Source organism: Triticum urartu, chromosome 4A, assembly GCF_056163025.1.
Source record: "Triticum urartu cultivar PI428250 chromosome 4A, HENAU_Tu73, whole genome shotgun sequence".
Taxonomy (NCBI): Eukaryota; Viridiplantae; Streptophyta; class Magnoliopsida; order Poales; family Poaceae; genus Triticum; species Triticum urartu.
The window spans coordinates 12323308-12345172 of record NC_141876.1 but is presented as its reverse complement, the minus strand read 5'-3'; the positions used below and the strand labels follow the sequence as shown (position 1 = coordinate 12345172).

The 21865-nt window shown below is 45.0% G+C and overlaps 2 protein-coding genes and 2 non-coding genes across 4 annotated transcripts; 1 reads left to right on the top strand and 3 right to left on the bottom strand.

Moving 5' to 3' along the window:
- Positions 1–1963: 1963 nt before the first annotated feature.
- LOC147974421 (zinc finger BED domain-containing protein RICESLEEPER 2-like) lies at positions 1964–5789 on the bottom strand. Its single transcript, XM_087520039.1, has 2 exons — positions 3712–5789; positions 1964–3609 (listed from the first exon to the last, which is right to left on the bottom strand). The coding sequence occupies exon 2, from the start codon at positions 3584–3586 to the stop codon at positions 1964–1966; it is 1623 nt and encodes a 540-aa protein (XP_087376165.1). The 5' UTR covers positions 3587–3609; positions 3712–5789.
- Positions 5790–5935: 146 nt separating this feature from the next.
- Positions 5936–6893, bottom strand: GRP7 (cold, circadian rhythm, and rna binding 2). Its single transcript, XM_048713175.2, has 2 exons — positions 6670–6893; positions 5936–6562 (listed from the first exon to the last, which is right to left on the bottom strand). The coding sequence occupies exons 1-2, from the start codon at positions 6775–6777 to the stop codon at positions 6176–6178; spliced, it is 495 nt and encodes a 164-aa protein (XP_048569132.1). The 5' UTR covers positions 6778–6893; the 3' UTR covers positions 5936–6175.
- Positions 6894–19909: 13016 nt separating this feature from the next.
- Positions 19910–19981, bottom strand: TRNAQ-CUG (transfer RNA glutamine (anticodon CUG)). The gene has a single exon. It is a non-coding gene; the product is annotated as a tRNA-Gln (tRNA).
- A 1125-nt stretch (positions 19982–21106) lies between these two features.
- Positions 21107–21179, top strand: TRNAR-CCU (transfer RNA arginine (anticodon CCU)). The gene has a single exon. It is a non-coding gene; the product is annotated as a tRNA-Arg (tRNA).
- Positions 21180–21865: the final 686 nt, after the last annotated feature.

Sequence of the window (21865 nt, the reverse complement as noted above, 5' to 3'; positions counted from 1 at the left end):
TTGGTACTTTGAGAGATGCTCCTTGAACATATGGGATGTTTGCAGGTAAAACTATCGATTTATGTTTGGTACTTTGAGCGATACTCCTTGAACATATGGGATGTTGGGGGGTCTTATTGGAGGAATTACTTTGAGCAGAATGGTGGACTAGTTTGGGTGGTTGATAATTCGGATATTTGCAGGCTTGATGATCGCCGTGCTGAACTCCATAATCTCTTGAAGGAAGAGGTACTACTTCTGGGGCACCAGGAGAGTGATGTTTTATGACCTTCGGCGTTTCCAGATTGTTTATATTTTACGAATATGTGAATGTTCAAGATGGGAATGGGCCGACCCGGCCCTGGTCCCGGCCCCGGCCCCGTGGCCCCAAGGTCAATATGTGAGGCCACGGGCCGACCCATTTCATCAGAATTTTGTGGCCCCATTGACCCATTGGGTACATGAGGCCGACCCAGAATTTAGCAAATACTTACACAGCCCAGAGGATTACAGGTTTTTTGAACCAAATGTTTGCACAGTCCAACAATTGTGGCCTCGCCAAATTACTAATAAGTCTCCAAAAGATTAGATATGTCAGCAAACTTGTACACAATACAGTAAAATGAAAGGTCTAACCTTTTCACATTTAGTAAAATGGCGAGATCATGAGATTACATGTTTCAAGAGCATCAAGCAAAAGACCTCAATCCAACAGATTCGAACAAGATCAATAGATTACAAGTTTCAAAGAACGTCAAGCTAATGACCTCAATCCAACAGACTCAGACAAGATCAAAATATTACAGGTTCAACATGCTAAACTTTTCACATCCAGTAGGTTATAGAGAAAGCTGACATATCTTTGCTTCACCATCTGCTTCAGGTTCAACATCAATTGCTCCTACAAGCATCAGTCCTCGATATCTGTATTTACAAAGAAATGTTACAAGAGTGATTCTGTGCACATCAACTAAATAGTATATTTATCCCTCAAAAAACTAAATAATATATTTATGAGCAGAGGAATATTCTTTGTAGCAAAGGCGTGTTCCAGAAAACCAATTCATGATCAGGTTTGCAAGAAAATACACTTCTAAATATCCATTATACGCTACTCGTCATCCACTCCGCAACATATTCTAATCAAGTTACTTTAGTTAGCAATGCATATTTTTAATATAGTTTGGCGATGAAAAAAATGAATCTGAACTACACATTCATATCTGAGAGAGAAAAGAAATATATATTAGAGATCAAGTATAACTTGGGGAAACCAAAAACAAAAAGCACTAGTTCTGTGTGTAAAGCACCCTATATATTCACTCTACATGTTTGGGCTGCATCTTGCAAATAGTTCCCTGGAACAAACTGTAGATATGAAATCCCTCATTAAAAAGCAGACTTCATACTTTAAGTGTACTTTCATATACATGGCACTATATACATCAGAAGGTTTCTCATACCTTGTAAGTCCATTATAATGTCATGAACTGAAGCCAAGCTACGTTGATTATTAGCTGCAGAAAAAGAAGAAGAAACTTGTAAACTTGAAGCATTAACAAGAAACAAAGAAGAAACTTGTGCCGTATGGCTTTACCGTTGGCCCTTATCCAATCTTGTAAGCAAACAAGAGCTTCAAGTGTCGTTGCAGTCATTCGACTTCGAAAATCTGATAGGACTCTTTTCCCTGTGCTGAAGGCGGACTCGGATGCCACCACAGAGGCAGGAGCCGCCAAGATATCTGCTGCCATGCGACTCAGCGTTGGGTATTCACCTGAGTTCATCTGCCACCATGCAAGGATATTGAATTGATCACTTCGACGGATGGGTACCTTTGACAAGTACGAATCAAGTTCGGTGGAATCCAAATTTGTTGATCGAGCAGTCAGGGTGACATGTTGGTCCCAATCAGCCATAGGATCTTCACCACTTACAACCATGTCATCATCACCTCCTTGTGACATGGGATCTGATCCATTGTCATTCAATTGGAGGTATTCATTGAACAACCCTTGGAACACATTTTTAGTTTAGCAATCATTGCTGCAGCTTCGTTCCCAAACTCTAGGCCAAATCGGAACTCAATATATTTTAACTTGAATTGTGGGTCCAAAATCACTGGAATACAAAGGCTCAACCATGTCATCTTCCAGTATCTTCTAAATTTTCTCTTCATATATTTGACCGTTGTGCCCATCTCAGAATCCTCTTCATAATGTTGTTGCTCTAAGGTTAGCTTCACTTTCCACATTTCATGGAAATACAAGTTAGCAGTTGGATATTTTGTGCTGGATATCACATTAGTGGCTTCATAAAATACCTTTAGTAGCCTGCAAACATTTTCGGCATTTTCCCAATCCTCAAAAGATGGCTTGAAGGTATATTGTTTATCTTGAATGGCCAAAGAGTCAAACACTCTGCGATACTCTTTTGCTATATCAATCATCATGTAGGTTGAGTTCCAGCGAGTTGGAACATCAAGACTTGGAGTTCTCCCACATGATACACCATGTTGCTCAACGATTTCTTGAAGTTTTTCCTTTCGACTTGGTGAGCTTTGAATGTATTTCACAGTTTCACGTATCATGTTGATCACTGTACCAAGGAAGTTCAATCCTGCTTGACATATCAGATTTATGACATGGGCGGCACAACGTTGGTGAAACAACTTGCCACCACCAGGTAACATCTTCTTAAGCAGGAGATGTGCCTTCAATAGCTTCACCATTGCACCATTATTCGATGCATTGTCTAGCGTCACAGCATAGAGATTATCTTCAATGTTCCACTCTCTTATGAAATTCACCATGATGTTGAACATTGCAGCTCCTGTGTGCGGCGTCTCCATAGCGGCAAATTTAACTATCCTCTTCTGCTGCTTCCACTCCTCATCAATGAAGTGAGCTGTGATGCAAATGTACCCCACTGTCTGATTTGATGTCCATAGGTCTGTGGTCAAAGAAATCTTGGATTTGGAGTTTTGGAACATCCTTTGCAGAATTCTCTTCTCTTCCTTGAATGCTTTCATGCAGTCCTCCTTCACTGTTTTTCTACATATCATCTTGAAGCTGGGATTTAGACTAGAGACAAATCTTCTAAATCCATCGTACTCCACCAATGAGAATGCCAATTCATGCAACACTATCATCCTCATCAGCTCACGGCGTGCTAATGCCTGATTAAAGGTCCAAAGCCCCATTGCAACTCCATCAGGACTCATGATAGAAGCACTCAGTTGTCCAGAAACTCTAAGAACCTTCTTCCTTTCCCTGCATCTCTTCAAATGTTTGCGCAATGAACTTGTTCCATGTTTACGCTCAGCACAAATATTCCTTGCACAGTGTTTGCACTCAACAGCTACAACTATGTCATCAACACGGATTGGCTCATATTCTTTCCACACTTTAGACAAAAACTTTCTTCCCGGTTCAGAAAATTTTCCCATGTCAATGATCTCAACCTCTCCCTCTTCATCCACATTATCTCCCTCTTGTTCTTCTTCTTCTTCATCATCTTCTTCTTCATCATCCTCATTTTCTTCTCCTTCCTCTTCTTCTTCATAGTCAACATCTTCTTCATCAACCTCATCTTCTTCAAAATCAACCATACGAGTGTCTTGTGAACGTCCTGCTGAGCAAAGGACGCAAGTGTTAACATTACAATTACGAGTATTTTTTATTTTAGTAACCATTAATTTGCATCCCTAGAAAAAGAAAGATTAACAATACTCACCATGATAAGCTCTACAAATGTTTATCGAAGAAGGAGACACCCCTCGGGGTGGTTGAGCCCTCTCATTGTCGCACCAGATATCAACGATGAACCACCACTTTGGTATGCCTCATGGTCCCCTTGTTCCTCTTCCATTTTTCTGATCAGAGGGAAATATAGGAACATTAGAGAGCATTAACTTTCAAAATCAACAGCAGATGTAATACACAAATTTCATTTACTTGTACTAGTGCAGGACAACCAAAAAATTTTGTATATGAACTTAATAGAATTTGGTTTGAGAATCCAAACACTTAATAGGATTCGGGGGAAGAAATTTACAAAGCACTGATAATATCTGAACACACGCACGAACATACATCGATGGAGCCATACACTACTAAACCGCCTCATCGGCGAGAAAATTCTGCGCATTTATTGATCACAACTACACAAACAAACTGCTATGAATTAGTTATCAGAAGTCGTAACATGTTCCAAATTTGATAAATAGTACTATCACAAACCAATCCAGTCCAGGCATGGTTTTTGTTCTACTTTGACAAGCAAAATAAACAAAGGTACTACCATGATCCCCAAATCTGTTGCTTGCCCTCGGCAAAATGATCCACTATAAAACATTTCCAATCAAATATGATCTAGTTCTTCATGTAATTGTTCATGTACACTGACTGAATGACACTATGACAGGGACCAACACTGTAGAACTACTACAGAACCAACACTGCAAGTAACAGATCCCATGGCTACAGAGTACACTGACTGAAAGTAGCAGAATCAATTACAAGACTGGTGCTTGCATTGCAGACAACACTGACGAATAACCAAAACAAGACCGATGCTTGCATTGCAGCTGCGCTGGGACAGGGAGGAAGCCGGCAAGAGTCTCACCTGCGAGATGATGACGTTGAGGACGGCGACCGGAATGGCGAGGTAGACGGTGGACAGGACCGCAGGTCAGCGAGCTCGACGGCGACCAAAAGGACGAACGAGAGGCGGGAGGAATGCCGGTGGCAGCAGGGCCAGCAGAGATGTTCAAGGGCAGCCGGCGGCGACGGCAAATCGACAAAGAAGGTCGGGGGCGGCCGGTAGAGAAGGTCGGGGGAGGCCGAGGGCGGCAGAAATCGTCGGGAGCGGCCTGCAGAGATCGTGGGGTGCGGCGGCAGAGATGGACTAGGGCAGCGCAATCAGACGGCTGGGTCGACCCGTCTGGTCCATCGGGTCACGCGGTGCCGGCTCCGCTAACCCGTTTTATGTTTCAAGGCCAACCCACCTGGCCCATTGGCCCCGAGATTTCGGGCCGGGTCAGTGACCTAGCGGGCCGACCCGACCCATTCCCATCTTGAGTGAATGTGGGCATTGAAGTGTTGAAATACCATGGTAGGACAAGGATGTTTGGCAATGAGCTATAGCCTAATTAAAATGCCACGGTGGGTGTTAGTAAGAGTATACAAGTGGATTCCAGTCTCGAGTGGGGAACGACTACCCTCAATTATGCCTGCATCGTCTCGCAGTACTTAGAAAATGCCACAGATGGTACTTAGATTGAATCTTCCCATGAGTAAACATTGAGCTCTCGACGTACCGGAACAGTCGTAGTTGTCCATTTTCAGATATTGAGCACCCAATAAAATTTGAGGTCAATGTATTCAAACACTTCTATTGGAGCATGCTCCTGGTCCAAACAGTTGATCTGACGAATCTGATGTTGATCACTGATGACTAACAGGGTTGCCATATGAGTGAAGAATCAGAAAATCCTTACATTGAGTACTTCAATTAGAAATCACGGATTAGTACATTGTGTTGGTTCCCTTGGAGCTTCATTCTTCTACACAAAGGCTAGATTAGCAGGGCTCAATCCCACTACATATCAATTAAACCCTGTGCTGTAAGAAATCTTACATTTTGCTGACGTGTATGCAGATCTGTGTGTTCTTTTGCAGGCTCTGAATGGAAGATGGCACAGGCAAATTTCCTCCTGCCGAAATTTGTTATATTTGTCTGGACACATCCAACAACTAATTCGTAAGACATGAACGAAGAGAATGTAAACAATACTGGGGAACATCACGTCCCAGTCGAGCCAATCGAATTCAGGGGCTACAAAATCTGCACCAAAATACGTATCACCTAGTGGGTGCGGCAAAATATCACCCAGTGGCAAGGCCAAGCGTTCACGGCACAAACAGAGAACGAACAAACTTCCGAGAGAAGCATCACATGCGAACAAACTTTGCTCAGGTTTTCATTTCAATCTTAGAAGCATAGCGAACAGAGCGGGGACGGAACAGTAACACGGAACGGTAGCAGCGTCACATCTAACGGTAGCCAGAACATCTCGGAACCTACGCGATGGAGCGAGATCTAGGATACTTGGGAGCGAGCGAGCGATAACATTTTGGTAGACAGGTAAAAACGGATCGGGTAACTAGGATAACTGCCCAGCGAGGGGCCCCACCATTCACTCCCTCCAGTTGCCGCCGCCGGAGCCGCCGCGGCTGCCGCCGTAGCCGCCGCCGCCGCCGCCTCCGCCGTAACCGCCGCCGCCCTCACGGCTGCCGTAGCCACCGCCGCCGCCGCTGCGGCCACCTCCGTAGCCGCCGCCGCCGCCGCCGTAGCCGCCGCCGCCGCCCTCGCGGCGCTGGCCGCCGTAGCCGCCACCGCCTCCGCCGCTGAAGCCGCCGCCGCCTCCGCCGGAGCGGCGGGACTGGGCCTCGTTGACGGTGATGTTGCGGCCGTCCAGGTCCTGGCCGTTCATGGCCTCGATCGCCTGGCGCATCGCCTCGTCCGACGCGAAGGTGACGAACCCGAACCCGCGGGAACGGCCCGTCTCCCTGTCAGTGATGATCTGCACCGCCAAAAACACACCAAACCCGTCAGATCCAGAAGCAAAAAACCACAGATCCATCTCGAATCTACAGATCTATCGGGCGGATCGGGGGAGGGGGACGGTACCTTGGAGTCGATGACGTCGCCGTACTTGGAGAAGGCGTTCTGGAGGGACTGGTCGTCGGTGGCCCAGGCGAGGCCGCCGACGAAGCAGCGGTACTCGACGTCCGCCATTCTTCCTCCTCTTCCCCACTACTAAACCCTAACGAACCGAACCGGGCCGGGAACCGAGGACTGAGTGGGGAGGAGAAGCCAACCCCTGAGAAAGCACGAGGAGTCAAGGTTGCCCTACCCGCGCCTTTTATAGCGCGCGCGGCGCCGCGCGGGCCGTCGTGATCGGATCGGACGGCGCGCGGGCGCGCCGCGGGATAAGGATCGGGGGGCGAGATATTTTCGCGCGATGGGCTCGAGGAGTGTTCTGGCTTTCTGGGCCAGCCCACGCACGATTGGGTCGCCCCTGACTCGCTCGCGGGGAGATATTTTCGGACGGGGAGCGTCTAGGGTTTTCGATTCTCGCGCCGCCACCAACCCCGCCCCGATCGGGTCGTGACGCGGCGGGCCTGGTATGGACCAATCACGCGGCACGTCGGCAGATATTTTCGGGCTAGTGCACACTTGGAGTGAAATGCGGTTTTCTTTCTTGATATGTGACACTGATAATTTTTTGCACAAGGCTGCATTGAGGCGCTGTTCGGTAGGAGTAGCTCTCCGCTCTGCGCAGGAGCGAAGCGGCACGCAGTCCATTTTCTAGGAGTCGCCCAAGTATATTGCTCTGCGTGCTTCCGGGACTGGATGACTACCGAAGGCCTAATAATAAGTGGTGGAATCAGCAACTTACTTCGGGATCGATAACTTTTTTTAGTTGATTCAGGACCGATAACTATACCTACTCCCCCGGTCTCATAATGTAAGCTGTTTTTTGACACTGGTGTAGTGTCAAAAGAACGTCTTACATTATGGAACGGAGAGAAAAATTGTAAACTGAAACCTCACTTTTACAGAGATGCTACAACAATCCGGTCCTTCGCATCTTTCATCCGGACGCAAACTCGTCGTCGTCGGGGATGGCACTACCTGAGACGGTGAAGCCTCCATGACACCTCGTCGTAGAGTCCATGGAGAGGATGCATTGTCTTCCTTTTGGTTCTTATGCCCGGGGCAAAGAAGAAAGGGTTGCCATTCGGTTAACGGATTCAACAAAAGTGATGGAGATGGCCGGTAGCCAAGCGTTGTTCTTCGCGCCTTGGGCACTCCCAAACAGTCGCCAGAGATGTGTACAAAGCTTGATTGGGATCTTCTACTCCGCCACCCCGACGACCATACAAGACAGGGAACGAGGCATGCTTCTTAGAGAGTTGCAGCAGATGAACGGGCCACGCGGGGATCCCTCGCCTTTTCCCCTCCCGACAATGTGATTGTATGGAGGAAAGGGGTGAGAAATAGCCACAATCCCAGTCCTACACTCCTTTACTTTATTGCCTTGTTTTTTTTGTTTTGATTGGTTGCTTTTTGTTACTTATTATTTTGCTTTTCTGCTTTTTTCAATAATAACATAAAAACACAAAAAAATGCAGGAAGTGGTATTTTTTGTTTTAGCTTGTTATCATGTCTAGTTCTTCAATTTCGGCTACTTCTCCTAAGTTAGAAGTCCTTCACTTTAAACAAAGGGGTGGTGAAAGTTTAAAAAACGCTTGGTATACAATTCAGGAACTATCTACTATGGTGCTCATTAGGAATTTTTACATTGGTGCAACTTTATGGAATAGATTCCTGCTTGATATTATAACGGGAGGTAGCTTTTTGAGTAGCAATACTCTTGATGCCTTTAATGCTATAGAAAGTGTATTAGGATCACCACCAAAAAACAACCGATGAATCTAAAGTCACTCTTGAACACCTCGTGAGGAGATTGGATATCATAGAGAATAGTATGACAATTTACATAATGGTGTTACTCCCTCCGATCAAATATTAATTGTCACTTGGATCCATAGTAGGTGAGCTCTTAAGAAAATGAAAATTTTAGAACAAGATTTCAAGCTACAAAAAATAGATCATCAACCCTCAAGAATAGATAAGTTAGAAGAAGTGGTAGACACTTTGCGGACAACTATTGCTTCAATAAAAGTTAATAGGAGTTACACTATAGATAAAAGTTTGGTGTTTATTTATGTTCCTAAGGTACACCAATCTAATTCATCATCTTCTAAGGAGAAGTTGAACTAAAAATGATTAGTGAGCATCCTATTATTAGTCGACTAAAAAGGGAAGCTCCTATTTATAACAAAAAAATCTTGATTTCATACCTTGAAGTGTTATGATTAGGATAGCATTGTAAGAGAAAAGGGTAAGTTTCTCACCGAGGGAACTTTCAGAAAGTGATGATGATAAAACAAGAAGCAATCCTTCATGCCTAACTAAAATGCATTAAAAAGCGCTTGTTTGGAGACACCCAAATATTCATCTTCTTGCTTTTTGTGTGTTTACATGATTAATGCTATTGTAGTGATGATGTTTTGTATATTTGATTTCATTAAAGTGCTAGGTTTAGCCTTTACCATGCTTAGTTTGCAAGTTCATGACTTGTTGTTTAAAACGGAAAGTTTCTTGTGATGTCCTGAATATCCCTGGATATTTAAAACATGATAAAAGGCTAAATTGTTGACACTGTAAGAAATTATAAGTTCTCTGTTACGTGGTATTTTTTAGAATTTATAGATTTACAGAAGCATGTTAAGAGATTCCACCTATATAAATTGTATTGTTTAGACATTGTAACGCCCTCGATGCGGCTATATCTCCCACGTGTCGAAGCACGACTTAGAGGCATAACCGCATTGAAAGCAATGTCGCAAGTGAGGTAATCTTCACACAACCCATGTAATACATAAGGGAAAGAGATACATAGTTGGCTTACAATCGCCACTTCACACAATACATGAATAAAGCATTACATCATCCAGATACAAACAAAGTCCGACTACGGAACCAAAATAAAAGAAGACTACCCCAATGCTACACAGATCCCCGATCGTCCCGACTGGGCTCCACTACTGATCGACTGAAATGAAACAACACAAAGGACAAGATCTTCATCGAGCTCCTCCTTGAGCTTGGTTGCGTCATCTGCATGGTTCAACGGCACCTGCAAGCTGATTTTGGAAGTATCTGTGAGTCACGGGGACTCGCAATCTCACACCCTCGTGATCAAGACTATTTAAGCTTATGGGTAAGGTAAAGGTACGAGGTGGAGTTGCAGCAAGCGACTAACATATATGGTGGCTAGCCTATTCGCAAAAGAGAGCGAGAAGAGAAGGCAAAAGCACGGTCGAGAATCTATGATCAAGAAGTGATCCTAGAGCAACCTACGTCAAGCATAACTCCAACACCGTGTTCACTTCCCGGACTCCGCCGAGAAGAGACCATCACGGTTACGCACGCGGTTGATGTATTTTAATTAAGATCAACTTCAGGTTTTCCACAACCGGACATTAACAAATTCCCATCTGCCCATAACCGCGGGCACGGCTTTCGAAAGTTCAAATCCCTGCAGGGGTGTCCCAACTTAGCCCATCACAAGCTCTCACGGTCAACGAAGAATATTCCTTCTCCCAAGACAATCCGATCAGGCTCGGCATCCAGGTTACAAGACATCCTCGACAATGGTAAAACAAGTCCAGCAACACCACCCGAATGTGCCGACAAATCCCGATAGGAGCTGCACATATCTCGTTCTTAGGGCACACTCAGATGAGACATCCTACGAGTAAAACCAACCCTCAAGTTGCCCCGAGGTGGCCCCGCAGTCTACTCGGTCGGACCAACACTCAGAGGAGCACTGGCCCGGGGGGGTAAATAAAGATGACCTTGAGTCTGCAGAACCCAAGGGAAAGAAAAGGCTAGGTGGCGAATGGTAAAACCAATGTTGGGCATTGCTGGAGGAGTTTTATTCAAGGCGAACTGTCAAGGGGTTCCCATTATAACCCAATCGCGTAAGGAAAGCAAAATCCGGGAACATAACACCGATATGACGGAAACTAGGGCGGCAAGAGTGGAACAAAACACCAGGCATAAGGCCGAGCCTTCCACCCTTTACCAAGTATATAGATGCATTAATTAAATAAGAGATATTGTGATATCCCAACAAAATATCCATGTTCCAAACATGGAACAAGCTCCAATCTTCACCTGCAACTAACAACGCTATAAGAGGGGCTAAGCAAAGCGGTAACATAGCCAAACAACGGTTTGCTAGGACAAGGTGGGTTAGAGGCTTGGTTCAACAATATGGGAGGCATGATAAGCAAGTGGTAGGTATCGCGGCATAGGCATAGCAAAAGAGCGAGCAACTAGCAAGCAAAGATAGAAGTGATTTCGAGGGTATGGTCATCTTGCCTGAGATCCCGCAAGGAAGAAGAACGAGTCCATGAAGAAGACAAACGGACGTAGCCGAATGGGTCCTCACAAACGCGACGTTACCGGATTACCGAGAAGAAGTACACCGGAAAGAAACAAACAACATAGTAAACAACCACGACATGAACATGGCATGATGCACAATCAAGTATGATGCATGTCCGGTTTAATGAAGCATGGCATGGCAAAGTGCACAAACAATCCTACAAATTAAGTGGAGCTCATTATGCAACGGAGTTGCATATTGACGAAACACCACGACAAGTTATTTAGTTCGATCTCGTTTATGTACCCAACAATATTAAATATTGTTAAACATGGAAAGAGGGTGAAGCAAAGTAAAACTACCTATCTAGTCAAGGTTAAATGAGGCCGGAAGCAACGAACAACAAATCTGGAAACTCCTCATGTGCGTATATTTAGATTTGGTACTGTTCTGCCCTAAACACAATTTTAGAGTTATTAAACATGCAAAGAGATGCCACCAAGTTAAACTAGGCATTTTTCTACCCCATTTACATATAAAGTTTGTTAAAATCGGAGTTACGGTTATTTAGTTATGAAAGAAAACATTTTAGCAAGTTATTTAAGCAAATTTAAACAAACAACATTTTAAACATCTTAAAACATAGATGAAAGTTGCATATTATTAAGCTAGATGAAATTCTAAGCAAGTTTCATATTAAGTTTGTTTTAATCCGATGCACGGTTGGGGAGTTATAAAATGCATGGAGTTTAGGGGCCATCCTGCAAAACTGGCACTCGCTGGAAAAAATAGACAAATACACAGCCAGGAAAAAAAATGCACCGGGCTGAATCTGCTGCATCGTTGGGCTGAACAGGGGGGCTGTGGGGAGCTCACCCATGGGCCAAGCCCAGCTGGAGAGGAGGAGGCCCAATCGACATAGATCTGGGCCTTGTGCGTGCTTGCGGCCCAGGAGACTGGCGAGGAGGCCGGCCCACGCGCAACCGACGACGCGGAGGCGACCTCCTTCACGCGTCTGGCCACGACAGGAAGCAGGACGACGGCGGATGGCTCTCCGGCGACGGCGAGGGCCTAAGACAGCGGGAAGGCTGGGGAACGGACGGATCTAGACGGAAACTTGCCGGATCCGACGAATCCGAGCGACGTCGGAAGCTGAGCGGCGACGAGGAGCTCCGGGCAGCGGCGCTATCCATGGCCAGAGAGAGAGCTGTAAGAGAAGGAGGAAGGGAAACGGAGGAAGGGAGGAGAGGGCGACCGGGACGCGACCTGGGCGACATCGCGGAGCAGGGGTTGCCGACGATACGGTGTGCTCCGGTGGCCGGCGGGTCCTGCGGGAGCATCGAGTGGCGGCTCCCTCCCGATCCGGATCGGATCGAGGAGGTGCAGCGGGAGCGAGCAGGCGACGGCACGTCTCGGGCGCAGATGGGCTTCCAGGGCCCTGATCTGGGTTCCACGGGCCTTGCGCGAGGTGGGAGGCAGGCAGGGGCGCATGGCGCGAGGGGAGTGGAGGAGGCTGGCTGGCGGTGATGGCGTAGCCAATGACTGCGCGCCAAGTGGCGAAGTGGAGGTGGAGGGCGCCGGAAAACGAGGAGGAGGTGGATGGATCTGGCTGGTGGTGCGGTTTTCGAGGGGGGTGCGGCGGCTGAGGGTAGGGGAAGGCTAGGGGCACCCAAAAATGGCAAGGGGGGCTTCTTAAATAGGCAGGGGTCTAGGGTTAGGGGTTTTCATCCGTTTTCGGACCCTCGGATCACGATCGGACGGCTCCAGGCACGAAGAGGAGTAGGCTGGGCCTAGGTGGGTTGTGTAGATGGGCTAGAGAGGAAAAACAGGGAAAGCCCGGCAACAGTTTTCGGAGACCGAAAACGTCCGACGTTAGACCGGCTATACTGCCGCTATAGTTTAACAGTTAGGCTATCAAACGAACTCCGAATGCGATGAAACTTGGCAGGCGACCTACTAACACTAAAACAACACCGCATGCCAACTTTCACCCCAATCCGAGAACATTTTTCGGCCACTTATAAAATAATATTTCGGAGGTGCCGCGGGCGCGTGCAAGTGTGTCTGGGCTCAGAACGGACAACGGACGGAACTGGGGTACCCGGACGGATGCAAGTTTTGAAAACATGATGATGCAATGCACATAATGACATGACAAGATGCAACACGCAAGCAAATGACATGGCAACGACGGCGAATAACTGGGAGACAACTGGCACATCGGTCTCGGGGCGTCACAGACATGTTGTTGTTATAGTTGCATTGTTTGCTACTTTAATGTTCTATTTGGGGATAAATATGTTAGGAATTTGTAGACATTTAGTATTTGATGTTATTATAAAATTATTAATTTGTTACACCAAGGAATGTTAAAGTTTTGAATTTATTTGTTTTGAATTTATTTATACTAATGTATCTCACAAGTTGTTGTGAAGCTTTATGTAACTGGAGTTTTTTAAATTGAGGGGAGACTATCATATGAGAAGAATAAAGGAGATACAAGAGCTAAAGATTGGGATGCCAAAGACACCCCAAGGTAATATTTCAAGAAGTCTCAGACATCCTAGGTTTGCGGATGCCTCCATACACATCTAAGGTAATAATTGTCTCTATAGATATGATATATAGGTTTTTCCATGAAGAAATATGAAATATAGTACTTAGGGCAACTCTAACCGGTCCCCTAAAAATAGTGGAGTATTTGGTGGAGTAAAAGCTAGTGGAGTATTGATACGTCTTCAACGTATCTATAATTTTTTATTGTTCCATGCTATTATATTATCTGTTTTGGATGTTTAATGAGCTTTATTATACATTTTTATATTATTTTGGGGACTAACCTACTAACCAAAGGCCCAGTGCAAAATGTTGTTTTTTTGCCTATTTCAGTGTTTCGCAGAAAAGAAATATCAAACGGAATCCAAACGGAATGGAACCTTCGGAAGAGTAATTTTTGGAACAAACGCAATCCAGGAGACTTGAAGTAGACGTCAAGGAAGCATTGAGGAGGCCACGAGGCAGGGAGGCGCGCCCCCACCCTCGTGGGCCCCTCGTGGCTCCCCTGACCAACTTCTTTCGCCTATATATACTCATATACCCCGAAAACATCCGAGAGCACCACGAAACCTTATTTCCACCGCCGCAACCTTCTGTACCCAAGAGATCTCATCTTGGGGCCTTTTTCAGAGCTCTGCCGAAGGGGGAATCGATCACGGAGGGCTTCTACATCAACACCATAGTCTCTCCGATGATGTGTGAGTAGTTTACCACAGACCTTCGGGTCCATAGTTATTAGCTAGATGACTTATTCTCTCTCTTTGAATCTCAACACAAAGTTCTCCTCGATCTTCTTGGAGATCTATTCGATGTAATTCTTTTTGCGGCGTGTTTGTCGGGATCCGATGAATTGTGGGTTTATGATCAAGATTATCTATGAACAATATTTGGTTTTTCTCTGAATTCTTTTATGTGTGATTTGTTATATTTGCAAGTCTTCTTGAATTGTCAGTTTTGTTTGGCCTACTAGATTGATCTTTTTTGCAATGGGAGAAGTGCTTAGCTTTGGGTTCAATCTTGCGGCGTCCTTTCCCAATGACAGCAGGGGCAGCAAGGCACGTATTGTATTGTTGCCATCGAGGATAAAAATATGGGGTTTATATCATATTGCTTGAGTTTATCCCTCTACATCATGTCATCTTGCCTAATGTGTTACTTTGTTCTTATGAACTTAATACTCTAGATGCATGCTGGATAGCAGTCGATGTGTGGAGTAATAGTAGTAGATGCAGAATCATTTCGGTCTACTTGTCGCGGACGTGATGTCTATATACATGATCACGCCTAGATATTCTCATAATTATGCACTTTTCTATCAATTGCTCGATAGTAATTTGTTCACCCACCGTAATGCTTATGCTATTTTGAGAGAAGCCACTAGTGAAACCTATGGCCCCCGGGTCTATTTTCCATCATATAAGTTTCCAATCTATTTTACTTTACAATCTTTACTTTCAATCTATATCATAAAAATATCAAAAATATTTATCTTATTATCTCTATCGGATCTCACTTTTGCAAGTGGCCGTGAAGGGATTGACAGCCCCTTTATCGCGTTGGTTGCAAGGTTTTTATTTGTTTGTGTAGGTGCGAGGTGACTTGCGTGTAGTCTCCTACTGGATTGATACCTTGGTTCTCAAAAACTAATGGAAATACTTACACTACTTTGCTGCATCACCCTTTCATCTTCAAGGGAAAACCAACGCGGTGCTCAAGAGGTAGCAAGTATATATATATATACTCCACTAAGTTTTGGCTGGACCTAGCCGATCCCCTATATTTAACGGAATGAAAAATCATTTTCTAAACTTTGCATTTTTAGTATAATTTGCAACTACATATTAGCGTACATATAGAAGTTAAACATAAATTTAAATGTCCGTGCAAATCACCAATATAGTTTACAAACCAAATTCAAAATTTACGATCCGAATTATTCAAATTTAAACACGCCGAGTGGTTCGAATGTAGCAAATTAGCATGTGATAGAACAACTAGGAATCACTAAGACGTCGCTAGTGATGCTCGACAAGATCTTGTTGGAGTTGAGAATGAACTTGACGCTCCTCAATCTTGCGATGCTCCTCAAGGAATGCCAAGCTCCTGTTCGTATCATACTCTGGCTCACCCGGAGTCCCATTGGTGATGTAGCAAAAGTTCTCATGCATATCTCTCTCATCTTCAATGATCATGTTATGCAAGATGATGCAATAAGTCATGATCCGTCATAGAACCTTGGAGTTCCAAGTACTCGGCAGTGCCACAAACAATTGTAAAACGCTTCTGAAGCACACCGAAGGCTCTCTCAACATCTTTCCTAGCAGCTTCTTGACATTGGGCAAAATGAATGTTTTTGTTACCTTTTGGACGCGAAATTGTTTTGACCAGGGTGGCCCATGGTGTATAGATGCCATCCGAAAGGTAGTAACCCGTCGAGTAGGTATGCCCGTTAACCGAGTAGTTGTAAGTAGGAGCTTCATCTTTAATAAGCCGAGAAAACAAAGGTGATCTCGATAAAACATTCAAGTCATCCTGAGAGCCAGGCAAACCAAAGAATGAATGTCATTTACAAAGATCCTTCGATGTAGCTGCCTCAAGAATGATCGTTGGATCGTTGAAGTGGCCTTTGTATTGACCCTTCCACCCTACAAGATAATTATTCCATGTCCAATGCATATAGTCAGCCGATCCAAGCACCCCTGGCCACCCTCTTACTCTCAATCATCATCCTCTGGGTGTCTTCCTCGGTTGGTGCTCTCAAGCACACCGGGCAAAGACAACGATCACTGCTTTAGTTAATATTCGAACACACTCCAAGATTGTGTCTTCACCAATGCGGACATAGTCATCCATTGCATCGCCCAAACACCCAGATGCCAAGACTCGAACAACCGCAATGCATTTCATCATATGGCTTGCACTTATCTCTCCATATCCGTTCCTTCGAAGCTTGAACCAATCATCATATCTCTCAAGGACTTTTGTAAATGGTGAGAAAAATACTTGTGTGCATCCAAAAGCGCCGACGAATGTACTTCTTCGAATAGGTTGGCTTTGTGTCAAGTAGTCTCTCATGATCTTCGCATGACCCTATGCTCTATCATGGTTGATGTGTATGCGGCCAAAAATGTGATCCTCTCCTCGGCCGCCGAATATCATCATTGAAAATGATGCCTAAAACAGTGTCAAAGTCATCGTCGTATTGTTCCTCTTCGGATAACGACGAGTCCTCTAAAGCCATCTCCATCAACCTCTTCATCTACAATTCAAACGGCTTGGTTCAATCCAAATGGCTCGGTTCACAAAGACACGATAAAAAAACTCACCTAGCCAATTCGTCGAACACTTGCAGTCCGGTGGTGGTGCAACAGCCGACCGGTGTTGTTCTGACCAAACAGGCCGGCAACGACGAGAGAGAATGACCTACAACGGTGTGCAATCAATGTGAGATGCGGCGGCCGACAGAAAAAGAAGAAGAAAAGAAGCAATCCGACGAATCAACAACAATGGCGACGACGACGACGGTTCACCTAATTCCAGCGACGGGGGCAGGGGCAGAAAAGGATGGACGTTGGGCAGAAGGGCGGCGGAGGGCAGTGGAGGCAACGAAGTAGCGGCGAGGCCTACGTGAGGGCGCCGGGAGTCGCACCGGCGAAAGTGCAACTGCGGGGGGCGACGCGAGTAAGCGACGCGACTGTTACTCGGCCGCCAATCGGCGGAGTAAATTTAGGGAGAGGATTGGGGAGATGGGTAAAATTTTACTCCCCTACGACGGATAACGGATCAGCTAGATGTCGGTTAAAGGAGTAGAACATAAATTTTACTCCTCTAACCGGTTAAGGCATCGGTTAGTAATGCCCTTACAAACCCTATAGAGAAGACAAAAATGAGGAATTGTCATTAATTAAAGATATGATATATATATAGTCCAGATGTTGTTATTTTATCTCTCAAGAACTTTTGCAAATGGTGAGAAAAAGACTTGTGTGCATCCAAAAGCGCCGGCGAATGTACTTCTTCAGATAGGTTGGCTTTGTGTCAAAGTAGTCTCTCATGATCTTTGCATGACCCTCTGCTCTATCACGGTTGATGTGTATGCGGCCAAAAATGTGAAGGCAACGAAGTAGCGGCGGTGTGCACTCAATGTGAGATGCGGCGGCCGACAGAAAAAGAAGAAGAAAAGAAGCAATCCGACGAATCAACAACAATGGCGACGACGGCGGCGGTTCACCTAATTCCAGCGACAAGGGCGGGGGCAGAAAGGGATGGACGTCGGGCAGAAGGGCGGCGGAGGGCAATGGAGGCAACGAAGTAGCTACGGGGAGGCGCCGGGAGTCGCACCGGCGGAAGTGCAGACGGGGGGGGGGGCGATGCGAGTAAGCGACCCGACTGTTACTCGGCCGCCAATCGGCGGAGTAAATTTAGGGAGAGGATTGGGGAGATGGGTAAAATTTTACTCCCTTACGGCGGATAACGGATGACCCTATGTTCAGCCGACGAATGTACTTCTTCGAATAGGTTGGCTTTGTGTCAAGTAGTCTCTCATGATCTTCGCATGACCCTATGCTCTATCATGGTTGATGTGTATGCGGCCAAAAATGTGATCCTCTCCTCGGCCGCCGAATATCATCATTGAAAATGATGCCTAAAACAGTGTCAAAGTCATCGTCGTATTGTTCCTCTTCGGATAACGACGAGTCCTCTAAAGCCATCTCCATCAACCTCTTCATCTACAATTCAAACGGCTTGGTTCAATCCAAATGGCTCGGTTCACAAAGACACGATAAAAAAACTCACCTAGCCAATTCGTCGAACACTTGCAGTCCGGTGGTGGTGCAACAGCCGACCGGTGTTGTTCTGACCAAACAGGCCGGCAACGACGAGAGAGAATGACCTACAACGGTGTGCAATCAATGTGAGATGCGGCGGCCGACAGAAAAAGAAGAAGAAAAGAAGCAATCCGACGAATCAACAACAATGGCGACGACGACGACGGTTCACCTAATTCCAGCGACGGGGGCAGGGGCAGAAAAGGATGGACGTTGGGCAGAAGGGCGGCGGAGGGCAGTGGAGGCAACGAAGTAGCGGCGAGGCCTACGTGAGGGCGCCGGGAGTCGCACCGGCGAAAGTGCAACTGCGGGGGGCGACGCGAGTAAGCGACGCGACTGTTACTCGGCCGCCAATCGGCGGAGTAAATTTAGGGAGAGGATTGGGGAGATGGGTAAAATTTTACTCCCCTACGACGGATAACGGATCAGCTAGATGTCGGTTAAAGGAGTAGAACATAAATTTTACTCCTCTAACCGGTTAAGGCATCGGTTAGTAATGCCCTTACAAACCCTATAGAGAAGACAAAAATGAGGAATTGTCATTAATTAAAGATATGATATATATATATAGTCCAGATGTTGTTATTTTATCTCTCAAGAACTTTTGCAAATGGTGAGAAAAAGACTTGTGTGCATCCAAAAGCGCCGGCGAATGTACTTCTTCAGATAGGTTGGCTTTGTGTCAAAGTAGTCTCTCATGATCTTTGCATGACCCTCTGCTCTATCACGGTTGATGTGTATGCGGCCAAAAATGTGAAGGCAACGAAGTAGCGGCGGTGTGCACTCAATGTGAGATGCGGCGGCCGACAGAAAAAGAAGAAGAAAAGAAGCAATCCGACGAATCAACAACAATGGCGACGACGGCGGCGGTTCACCTAATTCCAGCGACAAGGGCGGGGGCAGAAAGGGATGGACGTCGGGCAGAAGGGCGGCGGAGGGCAATGGAGGCAACGAAGTAGCTACGGGGAGGCGCCGGGAGTCGCACCGGCGGAAGTGCAGCCGGGGGGGGGGGCGATGCGAGTAAGCGACCCGACTGTTACTCGGCCGCCAATCGGCGGAGTAAATTTAGGGAGAGGATTGGGGAGATGGGTAAAATTTTACTCCCTTACGGCGGATAACGGATCAGCTAGATGTCGGTTAAAGGAGTAGAACATAAATTTTGCCGGTTAAGGCATCGGTTAGAAATGCCTTTACAAACCCTATAGAGAAGACAAAAACAAGGAATTGTCATTAATTAAAGATATGATATATAGTCCAGATGTTGTTATTTTATTCTATAATCTTGATCACATTTAAATTGTCGACTTACATGAAAGTCACTACACCTTATATTCTAAAACGGATGGAGTATATAGGTTTTCCCATTAAAAAAGAATATGAAATGTAGTATTTACAGACTCCATAGAGAAGAGAAAAACGAGGAATTGTCTTTAATTAAAGATATGGTATATAGTTCTTTCCTTGAGAAAACTAGGGAACTCCATATGTTAAGTACAAAACAAAAATTAAATGAAAAAAGAGGTCCTACCGAGACTTGAACTCGGGTTACTGGATTCAGAGTCCAATGTCCTGACCACTAGACCATAGGACCTTTGGTGACTACTTTTTCAGCTTGTCGTTTATATTTCCTGGACTCGTTTAGTTGCTCTCCTTTTTTTTTGATTATATATTTTTCATCTACTTCTATTCTCTATTATCTAGATCACCACTTAAATAAAGCCTCATAACTCAACTGCATCATTTCAAGTATGAAATTGCTTACCACACATGACACATACCATGTGGTAAACAGTTGCCCTCCTCTTTCGTATGAGAGATTATTCCTTGACCTCCGGAAGGAAAAAGCAAGGAGGAGCAGAGTGAATGAGGCTGGACTGGCATAAGGAAAGACAAAATGTAAAGGATCAGGTTTACTGAAGCGCTCGTCAGGCTGCAGGCGAACCAGCTGATATCAGGCCGTAGAGATGTTGAGAAGAACAAGAACAGATTGATCCTTTTGCCTCCGCGTGCAGTGGAACATTTTGTAATCATAATAATTATGGTGTTCTTGCTGGTCGGTTGATCCCTCTCCATCTCGGCAACGTGACATTTACAACAACACGTAATCATAATATTTATCAAGCTTCTTTACGACAACACGCTTAATAAATATTATGATTACCAAATGTTCCTTTTCTAGCAAAGAAGCCTGATTTGGTAATCATAATAATTATGGTTTTGCTACTCCATCCGTTCCTAAATATAGGCCCTTTTACAGATTCCAATATGGTAAAGGACTCTACTTTCACTCTCTAAAATACGTCTATATACATTTGTATATAGTCTGTATTAAAATCTCTAAGAAGGCTTGTATTCAAAAACGGAGGGAGTAGAATAGATGGTTGCTTGCTTGGGTATACTGAAAGAGAGATAAAAGATAATGCATGTTCAAAATAAGGTTAGTGACAGTGCTTGTATCAAAGGCAGAACCATGACTTGGTTGGGTTCTGGTCCTGAGGAAACTGTCCAGCTAACTGTTGATGATTGTAATTCTATGAGTTGAGTAACACTCTACAAGCTTTTTGACCTGCAAAAAACGTATCCCACACCTATTCAGCTGCCACCAAGGGAAAAAACGAAACAGACATCCTCATAATCTGTACCGGCAACGCAAGAAAGCGCTTCACAGTAAGAAAACTAGGAATATGGAAGTTGTACCTGGCAGGCAAGACATGAAGCGCCTGTAGCTCAGTGGATAGAGCGTCCGTTTCCTAAGCGGAAGGCCGTAGGTTCGACCCCTACCTGGCGCGATTCTTTTTTCCATCTCTTGCATTTGCAACGAATCTAACAAGCCTTGCTACTTACTCTAGAAAATTTTCTTTTGCATCTCTGAACATAATTGCCAATTTACCATCAAGTTTCTTTGCTAGGAAGGACTTGCAAATAAGTTGCATCTGATTTGTTTTCTTTTGCATCTCTGAACATAATTGCCAATTTACCTGGCGCGATTCTTTTTTTCCATCTCTTGCATTTGCAACGAATCTAACAAGCCTTGCTACTTACTCTAGAAAATTTTCTTTTGCATCTCTGAACATAATTGCCAATTTACCATCAAGTTTCTTTGCTAGGAAGGACTTGCAAATAAGTTGCATCTGATTTGTTTTCTTTTGCATCTCTGAACATAATTGCCAATTTACCTGGCGCGATTCTTTTTTTCCATCTCTTGCATTTGCAACGAATCTAACAAGCCTTGCTACTTACTCTAGAAAATTTTCTTTTGCATCTCTGAACATAATTGCCAATTTACCATCAAGTTTCTTTGCTAGGAAGGACTTGCAAATAAGTTGCATCTGATTTGTTTTCTTTTGCATCTCTGAACATAATTGCCAATTTACCATAGATCCCATATCAAGCAGCATATGTTGCAAAAGATTACAGGCACAACAGGAATTTCAGGTATGATTTGTGCAGACATGATTCTGTGAAAGCACCACAT